Source organism: Rhinopithecus roxellana, chromosome 5 (assembly GCF_007565055.1).
Source record: "Rhinopithecus roxellana isolate Shanxi Qingling chromosome 5, ASM756505v1, whole genome shotgun sequence".
Taxonomy (NCBI): domain Eukaryota; kingdom Metazoa; phylum Chordata; class Mammalia; order Primates; family Cercopithecidae; genus Rhinopithecus; species Rhinopithecus roxellana.
This window is the reverse complement of record NC_044553.1, coordinates 16600954-16611132: the sequence shown is the minus strand read 5'-3', so window position 1 is coordinate 16611132 and position 10179 is coordinate 16600954. Positions and strand designations below refer to the sequence as shown.

The 10179-nt window shown below is 38.3% G+C and overlaps 1 protein-coding gene across 1 annotated transcript; it reads left to right on the top strand.

Moving 5' to 3' along the window:
* The first annotated feature begins 560 nt into the window (after positions 1 to 560).
* LOC104673112 (olfactory receptor 11H7) lies at positions 561 to 1511 on the top strand. The gene has a single exon (XM_010377042.2). The coding sequence runs from the start codon at positions 567 to 569 to the stop codon at positions 1509 to 1511; it is 945 nt and encodes a 314-aa protein (XP_010375344.1). The 5' UTR covers positions 561 to 566.
* Positions 1512 to 10179: the final 8668 nt, after the last annotated feature.

Sequence of the window (10179 nt, the reverse complement as noted above, 5' to 3'; positions counted from 1 at the left end):
AAGCAAAATATATAAAGAATTTTATCATCTAAATATCCTTGTTGACTTTCTCCTGGTATCACAAAAAAAAAATTGGAAGAAAATAAATTCTCCTAATAGAAATAGCTCCAGAAAGAAAGAATCTGAAATAATGTCAAAGCACAAACCACTCAAAGCTGCAAAAAGTCTCAGATTTGAATATATTAAAAATGATGGCATATGTCTTCATATTTTGAAATGAAGAGCACTAAGGAATTGCTATATGAACATCTTTCACTGAAAAACAAATTAGATATAAAACAAACCATTTTTCCTCTATTTCAAGAATTTCTTTATATATCAAAAAAAGATGAAATGTTGATTTTTGTCCAATGTCACAGAAAATTCAAACAACCTTTTTCAAAGAATCAGACCCAAAGGACTCATTCAAGAAAGATAAATCAGGGTTTGCTTAAGAATTCTTTTAGAATATCCAATATATTCACCTGCAAGAGTCAAACTCCTTATCCCAAAAAAAGCTTCAAGATGCTTCATCAGCAAAGTAAATTGTCATTGCCTATCTGTGTTCTCTCCACAGTCTGGGAAGCATGAATAACTCACAGATATCTACTGTGACACAGTTTGTCTTGTTGGGCTTTCCCGGTCCCTGGAAAATTCGGATCATCTTTTTCTCAATGATTTTGTTGGTCTACATCTTGACTCTGACTGGGAATATGGCCATCATCTGTGCAGTGAGGTGGGACCATCGACTCCATACCCCTATGTACATGCTCCTAGCCAACTTCTCCTTCCTAGAGATCTGGTATGTGACCTGCACAGTTCCCAACATGCTGGTAAATTTTTTTTCCAAAACTAAGACCATATCCTTCTCTGGATGCTTCACTCAGTTCTACTTCTTCTTTTCCCTGGGCACAACTGAATGCTTCTTCCTCTGTGTCATGGCTTATGATCGGTACCTGGCCATCTGCCACCCACTGCACTATCCCTCCATTATGACTGACCAGCTCTGCGGCATCTTGGCGTCTCTTTGTTGGCTCATTGGTTTCCTTGGACATTCAATTTCCATTTTCTTCATTTCTCAACTACCTTTCTGTGGTCCCAACATCATTGATCATTTTCTGTGTGATGTGGACCCACTGATGGCATTGTCCTGTGCCCCTACTCACACAATAGGGCACGTGTTCCATTCTGTGAGTTCTCTTTTCATCATCCTCACCATGGTGTATATCCTTGGGTCCTATACCTTGGTGCTCAGAACTGTGCTTCAGGTTCCTTCTTCAGCTGGATGGCAAAAGGCCTTCTCTACCTGTGGATCACACTTGGTTGTGGTGTCTCTGTTCTATGGAACCATAATGGTGATGTATGTGAGTCCCACACCTGGCAACTCAGTTGCTATGCATAAGATCATCACACTGATATATTCTGTGGTAACACCTGTCTTAAACCCCCTTATCTACAGCCTACGCAACAAGGACATGAAATACGCCCTTCATCATGTCTTCTGTGGAATGAGAATTATCCAGAGCTCATGAATAGGGTCTTTTATAACCCAATGACTCTTTATGTGATTGGAAGAATAATCCTCTTCTTTTAACACAAACTGCCTTGATTTTATTCATGGTCATCACAATTCTTTTGTACAAGCAAAACTCTTCATGTATCTGATCATATTTTGATGAGCTTCTGATTTCAGAAATGTGTTCCATGGGAGGTTGGCCCCAACATATGGTAAAAATAACACTTAAAAATCTTAATATCTATTTCCAGAAAGGTTTTTACTTTGGTGTGCAGTCTCCATCCACACAATTTTATTAAGACATATGAATCCAATTGATGGTTTGCTTACATAGTTGTCTATCACTTCTTTTAAAAAACACAATATGCCTGTTGACCTGGATTTTTGGTAACACATCATTATATAAACTAAGATACACTTAGAGATTGTAAATTCAGTTTCACAATTCTTAGTTCATCATCCTCATCAACAGTGTACAAGGGGAGGCTAGAAGTTAGATTTAGAAAGAGTTGTTAGTGTGAAATCCAGCTAAGTGAAGTGAGGGTCACATCAAAAGAGCCACTTAGAAGGCTTGACCTTGTCCCCTGAAATTTGAGGGGCATCTTGACCATTCTTGATTTGAACCTGGAAAAAATGTAAAGACTGTGAAAGCAATGACTCAGAGAGAGTAAAAGGAGATGGGCTGTAGCAAGAACAAACTAAACTCCCACTCATAACAGAAAAAATACAGAATACCCACATTTGACCTAGTTAGACCCTATGGAAAGTAACCTTCTTGCTGTCTTAAAAGGAACCCTACCCAAAAGTGCTACTTGGAAAAGTAAGGCCATTTCAAAAGTCTATACAGAGTAGGTCACCCAAATCCAGGGTTAAAAGAAGTCATATGGAGCCAGCCAGTGAAGCATTGCCCACATCAGAGAACCTGCAGTTTAGACAGACCACCTCAGAAAAAGAAAATGGTTCATGAAAAAGAAAAACAACATTTAGACAATTGTTAAACCTATAAGGCAACAATATCTAAGTCAGGAAAAAAACTTTCTGCCTTTACTTCTTTCCCACCCTAAACCTAGAGTAACTGGAGTCAGCAGAGTAATATGTAGAAAAAGAGAAATAAAGGTCAGAGGGAAACAAGCAGATCAAGCCTAAATCAGATCCAGTTTAGAGGAATGAGCTTTAATTTGGATAAAAGAATAAAATTTTAGTTTTAGACTATACAGTCTGCCTTCAGTCATCTATGGATTCCACATCCATGAATTCAACCAACCTCAGATTGAAAATATTTGGGTAAAAATGCATCTTTACTGAAGACGTACATACTTTTTTTTCTTGTCATTTTTCCCTAAATAATACAGTATAACAGCGATTTACATTGCATTGGAATTTTAAGTAACTTAGAGATGATTTAAAGTATATGGGAGGAGGTTACAGTGAGCTATGATTGTGCCACTGCACTCCAGCCCTGGCAACAGACCCTGTCTCTAAAAAAAAATAAAAAATAAAAAAAGTGTAAGGGAGGATGTGCAATAAAGTGTTCTTGCATATACTACACCATTCTATATAAGGAACTTGAGTTTGTGGATTATGGTATCCACAGGAGGTCCTGGAACCAATCCCTCATGTATACTGAGAAACAAATGTGCTAGACTCTCTAATGCCTGGATAAGAGGTCATATATTAAAACTAAAAGTAGTTATAAAAGCTATCATACCACCCCAAGACAATATCCATAGGTGGAAATAAATCAGACATCAGAAAGTGTTTACAATAGACGTGGTAGGGGAAAATTAAGTTCCTTTATGTTTATGTCCTACCAAGTACAAATCATTCAATAAAATAGTTGTAGCTACAAAGGCTTAAATGTTGTGGTAGCCTAAGAGAGGAAGAAAGTTTCTACCTGAAAGACCAAGGGACTCTCCTGGAAAGCCTCCCTGGGGAACTGTAAAACACTATGCTTCAAGGTTGGTAGAAGGGCCTAAAAAGAATGGGAAAACGAATTAGAAAATCTGCTTAGGATGGTATTAAAGATAAGCTTGAACTACCAATCACAGTTTTGCCTTAAGTCAGCCCTAATATTTCAGTGGCTCAGCTGAACTCATTAGTTGAAAAGGGGCAGAAAATACTCTGTATTACTCTCAATAATTCAAAGTATCCTCCTACTGCAACTTATTAGATGTCAAATATGTAGCGCCCCCTGTCAAACACCTATTCTTTTGTTAATATTCAGCTCGGATATGACTTCTATCTGAAGACTATTCTCACATCCCAAAGCTAGACTGCATTTCTCTTCTTGATATGTCTAGAATATACAAGCTCATATTCCAATTATTGTACCTAAAGACTATGAGCTCTGTTATGTGTCAGGGTCTCTTCCCCTAAGCAATTAGGCTTTTGAAGATAAGAACAGTATCTTACCTTTTTATCCCCAGCAACTAGCATAAACCCGATTCATAGTAAGAGTAAGCATACAGGGAAAGAAACAGCTTGTGGAATTGGATAATGAGCTAGTTCTTTAGTCAACTTTCTTTAGAATTAAACATATTTTAGTCACAAAACCATTAATTGATTAGATTTTTTAATATTCATAGAACTTGTCTGTTTTCAAACCTATATTTTGATATTTATTTCTATTATAAAATAATACAAGCTTCTCATACAATTTTCAAACAATAAAGATGAGTATAAAGTTGTGGGGTTTTTATACTTTAAGTTCGAGGGTACATGTGCACAACGCGCAGGTTTGTCACATAGGTATACATGTGCCATGTTGGTTTGCTGCACCCATCAACTCGTCATTTATATTAGGTATTTCTTCTAATGCTATCCCTCCCCCTGCCCCGACCGCATGACAGGACCCAGTGTATGAGGTTCCCCTTTGTCCAAGCTCATTGTTCAATTCCCCGCTAGGAGTGGGAACACGTGGTGTTTGCTTTTCTGTCCTTGTGATACTTTGTTGAAATTGATGGTTTCGGCCAGGCGCGGTGGCTCAAGCCTGTAATCCCAGCACTTTGGGAGGCCGAGACAGGCGGATCATGAGGTCAGGAGATCGAGACCATCCTGGCTAACACAGTGAAACCCCGTCTCTACTAAAAAATACAAAAAACTAGCCGGGCGAGGTGGCGGACGCCTGTAGTCCCAGCTACTCGGGAGGCTGAGGCAGGAGAATGGCGTAAACCCGGGAGGCGGAGCTTGCAGTGAGCTGAGATCCGGCCACTGCACTCCAGCCTAGGCGACAGAGCGAGACTCCGTCTCAAAAAAAAAAAAAAAAAAAAAAAAAAAAGAAATTGATGGTTTCCAGCTTCATCTATGTCCCTACAAAGGACATGAACTCATCCTTCTTTATGGCTGCATAGTACTCCATGGTGTATATGTGCCACATTTTCTTAATCCAGTCTATCATTGATGGTCATTTGAGTTGGTTCCAAGTCTTTGCTATTGTGAATAGTGCTGCAATAAACATACATGTGCATGTGTCTTTACAGTGGCATGATTTATAATCTTTTGGGTATATCCCCAGTAATGGGATGGCTGGGTCAAATGGTATTCCTAGTTCTAGATCCTTGAGGAATTGCCACACTGTCTTCCACAATGGTTGAACTAGTTTGCACTCCCACCAACAGTGTAAAAGCATTCTTATTTCTCCACATCCTCTCCAGCATCTGTTGTTTCCCAACTTGTTGATGATCGCCATTCTAACTGGTGTGAGATGGTATCTCATTGTGGTTTTGATTTGCATTTTTCTGATGACCAGTGATGATGAACATTTTTTCGTGTGTCTGTTGGCTGCATAAATGTCTTCTTTCGAGAAGTGTCTGTTCATATCCTTTACCCACTTTCTGATGGCGTTGTTTTTTTCTTGTAAATTTGTTTAATTTCTTTGTAGATTCTGGATATTAGTCCTTTATCAGATGGGTATATTGCAAAAATTCTCTCCCATTCTGTAGGTTGCCTGTTCACTCTGATGGTAGTTTCTTTTGCTGTGCAGAAGCTCTTTAGTTTACTTAGATCCCATTTGTCTATTTTGGCTTTTGTTGCCATTGCTTTTGGTGTTTTAGACATGAAGTCCTTGCCCATGCCTATGCCCCGAATGGTATTGGCTAAATTTTCTTCTAGGTTTTTATGGTTTTAGGTCTAACATGTAAGTCTTTAATCCATCTTGAATTAATTTTTGTATAAGGTGTAAGGAAGGGATCCAGTTTCAGCTTTCTACATATGGCTAGCCAGTTTTCCCAGCACCATTTATTAAATAGGGAATCCTTTCCCCATTTCTTGTTTTTGTCAGGTTTGTCAAAGATCAGATGGTTGTAGATGTGTGGTGTTATTTCTGAGGCCTCTGTTCTGTTCCATTGGTCTATATCTCTGTTTTGGTACCAGTACCGTGCTGTTTTGGTTACTGTAGCCTTGTAGTATAGTTTGAAGTCAGATAGGGTGATGTCTCCAGCTTTGTTCTTTTTGCTTGGTATTGTCTTGGCAATGTGGGCTCTTTTTTGGTTCCATATAAACTTTAAAGTAGTTTTTTCCCAGTTCTGTGAAGAAAGTCATTGGTAGCTTGATGGGGATGGCATTGAATCTATAAATTACCTTGGGCAGTATGGCCATTTTCATGATATTGATTCTTCCTATCCATGAGCATGGAATGTTCTTCCATTTGTTTGTGTCCTCTTTTACTTCATTGAGCAGTGGTTTTTAGCTGTCCTTGAAGTGGTCCTTCACATCCCTTGTAAGTTGGATTCCTAGGTATTTTATTCTCTTTGTAGCAATTGTGAATAGGAGTTCACTCATGATTTAGCTCTCTGTTTGTCTGTTATTGGTGTATAGGAATGCTTGTCATTTTTGCACACTGATTTTGTTTCCTGAGACTTTGCCGAAGTTGTTTATCAGCTTAAGGAGATTTTGGGCTGAGATGATGGGATTTTCTAAATATACAATCATGTCATCTGCAAACAAGGACAATTTGACTTCCTCTTTTCCTAATTGAATGCCCTTTATTTCTTTCTCTTGCCTGATTGTCCTGGCCAGAACTTCCAATACTATGTTGAATAGGATTGGTGAGAGAGGGCATCCCTGTCTTGTGCCAATTTTCAAAGGGAATGCTTCCAATTTTTGCCCATTCAGTATGATATTGGCTGTGGGCTTGTCATAAATAGGTCTTATTATTTTTGGATATGTTACATCAATACCTAGTTTATTGAGAGTTTTTAGCATGAAGGGGAGTTGAAGGCCTTTTGTTGAAGGCCTTTTCTGCATCTATTGAGATAATCGTGTGGTTTTTGTCATTGGTTCTGTTTACATAATGGATTATGTTTATTGATTTGTGTATGGTGAACCAGCCTTGCATCCCAAGGATGAAGCCGACTTGATCATGGTGGATAAGTTTTTTGATGTGCTTCTGGATTTGATTTGCCAGTATTTTATTGAGGATTTTCACATTGATGTTCATCAGGGATATTGGTCTAAAATTCTTTTTTTATTGTGTCTCTGCCAGGTTTTGGTATCAGGATGATGCTGGCCTCATAAAATGAGTTAGAAAGGATTCCCTCTTTTTCTATTGATTGGAATAGTTTCCGAAAGAATGATACCAGCTCCTCTTTGTATCTCTGGTAGAACTCGGCTGTGAATCTGTCTGGTCCTGGACTTTCTTTGGTTGGTAGGCTATTAATTTATTGCCTCAATTTCAGAGCCTGATGTTGGTCTATTTAGAGATTCCACTTCTTCCTGGTTTCGTCTTGGGAGGGTGTATGTGTCCAGGAATTTATCCATTTCTGCTGGATTTTCTAGTTTATTTGTGTAGAGGTATTTATAGTATTCTCTGATGGTAGTTTGTATTTCTGTGGGATCGGTAGTGTTATCCCTTTTATCTTTTTTATTGCATCTATTTGATTCTTCTCTCTTTTCTTCTTTATTAGTCTTGCTAGCAATCTATCAGTTTTGTTGATCTTTTCAAAAAGCCAGCTCCTGGATTCATTGATTTTTTTGAAGGGTTTTTTGTGTCTCTCTCTCCTTCAGTTCTGCTCTGATCTTAGTTATTTCTTCCCTTCTACTAGCTTTTGAATTTGTTTGCTCTTGCTTCTCTAGTTCTTTTAATTGTGATGTCCGGGTGTTGATTTTAGATCTTTCCAGCTTTCTTTTATGGGCATTTAGTGCTACAAATTTCCCTCTACACACTGCTTTAAATGTGTCCCAGAGGTTCTGGTACATTGTGTCTTTGTTCAAGAGCTCCTGAAGGAAGCACTAAACATGGTAAGGAACAACTGGTACCAGCCACTGCAGAAACATGCCAAATTGTGAAGATCATCAATGCTAGGAAGAAACTACATCAACTGACAGGCAAAATAACCAACTAACATCATAATGACAGGATCAAATTCACACATAACAATATTAACCTTAAATGTAAATGGGCTAAATGCCCCAATTAAAAGACACAGACTGGCAAATTGGATAGAGTCAAGACCCATCAGTGTGCTGTATTCAGGAGACCCATCTCATATGCAGAGATGAACATAGGCTCAAAATAAAGGGATGGAGGAAGATCTGCCAAGCAAATGGAAAACAAAAGAAAAGCAGGCATTGCAATCCTAGTCTCTGATAAAACAGACTTTAAACCAACAAATATCAAAAGAGACAAAGAAGGCCATTACATAATGGTAAAGGGATCAGTTCAACAAGAAGAGCTAACTATCCTAAATATATATATACACCCAATACAGGAGCACCCAGGTTCATAAAGCAAGTCCTTAGAGACATACAAAGAGACTTAGACTCCCACACAATAATAATGGGAGACTTTAACACCCCACTGTCGATATTAGATAGATCAACAAGACAGAAGGTTAACAAGGATATCCACGACCTGAACTCAGCTCTGCACCAGGCGGACCTAATAGACATCCACAGAACTCTCCACACCTAATCAACAGAATATACATTCTTCTCAGCACCACATTGCACTTATTCCAAAATTGACCATATAGTTGGAAGTAAAGCACTCCTTGGCAAATGTAAAAGAACAGAAATTACAACAAACTGTCTCTCAGACCACAGTGCAATCAAATTAGAACTCAGGATTAAGAAACTCACTCAAAATTGCACAACTACATGGAAAATGAACAACCTGCTCCTCAATGACTACTGGGAAATAACGAAATGAAGGCAGAAATAAAGATGTTCTTTGAAACCAATGAGAACAAAGACACAATGTATTAAGTTAAAGGTAAAAGTGTCCACCCTCTCTCTTTTCATAATCCCACTTCCTGCAGATAACAGTTAACTACTAATCTAAATTTCTATGCATAGACAAGCATGCAAATGCATGCATATATAATTGTTTTCTTTTTCTTTAACAGATTATAATATAGAAAGTATTCCATGACTGCATTTTTCTTCTCTTAAAATGTTGCGGCCGGACGCGGTGGCTCAAGCCTGTAATCCCAGCACTTTGGGAGGCTGAGGCGGGCGGAACACAAGGTCAGGAGATCGAGACCATCCTGGCTAACACGGTGAAACCCCGTCTCTACTAAAAAGTACAAAAAAAAAACTAGCCGGGCGAGGTGGCAGGCGCCTGTAGTCCCAGCTACTCGGAGGCTGAGGCAGGAGAATGGCATGAACCCGGGAGGCGTAGCTTGCAGTGAGCTGAGATCTGGCCAGTGCACTCCAGCTTGGGTGACAGAGCGAGACTCCGTCTCAAAAAAAAAAAAAAAAAAAAATGTTGCAACCTTCTATAAGGTCAAATAGATATGCATAGTTGAATATTGCCCTGATATATGAATAAACTGTAACTTATTTAATTATTCCCCTATTACTAGACACACATTTTTAGAGTGGTTTTTTTTTAATGTAAGTTCAAGGTATTTTTTAAAAAGCTCTATGAAGGGTCTTGTTAAAGACACACTAAATTTATAATAAATCCTTTTTAAAAATTATGTAATATACCATGCATACAGAAGTCCATATAATATATATGTGCAAGTTTAACAAATATAAAATTTAGAAATGCCTATGCCCTTCTTTACCCAAGTTAAAAAAAAAAAAAAGGAATATTACCAGCACTTTAGACACCCCCTCTGAATAACTCCCCAACTGTATCCATCTTGCTATGTACAAAAGTATTTGTCTCAATTATCCCGTGCTTTTCTTTATCTTTGCCACTTATGTATGTATATAACTGAAAATAGTACACTAGGAAATTCCAAAGACCCATTCCTCTACAGAAACATAGAGAAAAATGTCAAAAACTGTCCAAATCTGCTTTATCAGAACTCTAGAAAATAGTCAAAGATGTACAGAAATCAAGTGAATCCTTCATCAAGTAAAAGGTGACTAAAACATGGTAGAACTCTGTGGCATTTTAATTTACCCTTGCCATATCCCCTCCTCCTCAGCTCAGCAGTCATCTTGAAGATGGCAGTCCATGTTCCCAGTATGGGTTCCTTGTTCTCAGAAGTTGTTTGTCTCTTTTGACTTGTCTAGGAGCTTCCTAAAAAATCACTACAGAGGGCTTGCCTTTATTTCACCTAAGTTGGAACTCTCTCATGGCAAAGAAAGAGCTAGAAGGAGAGCATTCCTCAAAAACATTAAAAGGCAAATAAACTACCCACTGCTTCCTGGGAGCAAAGATATCAATTGATATAAACAATAGATTCACTTAAAAGCCTAGAGGAAAACCTGGGGAGTGAGTTATTTTGAGA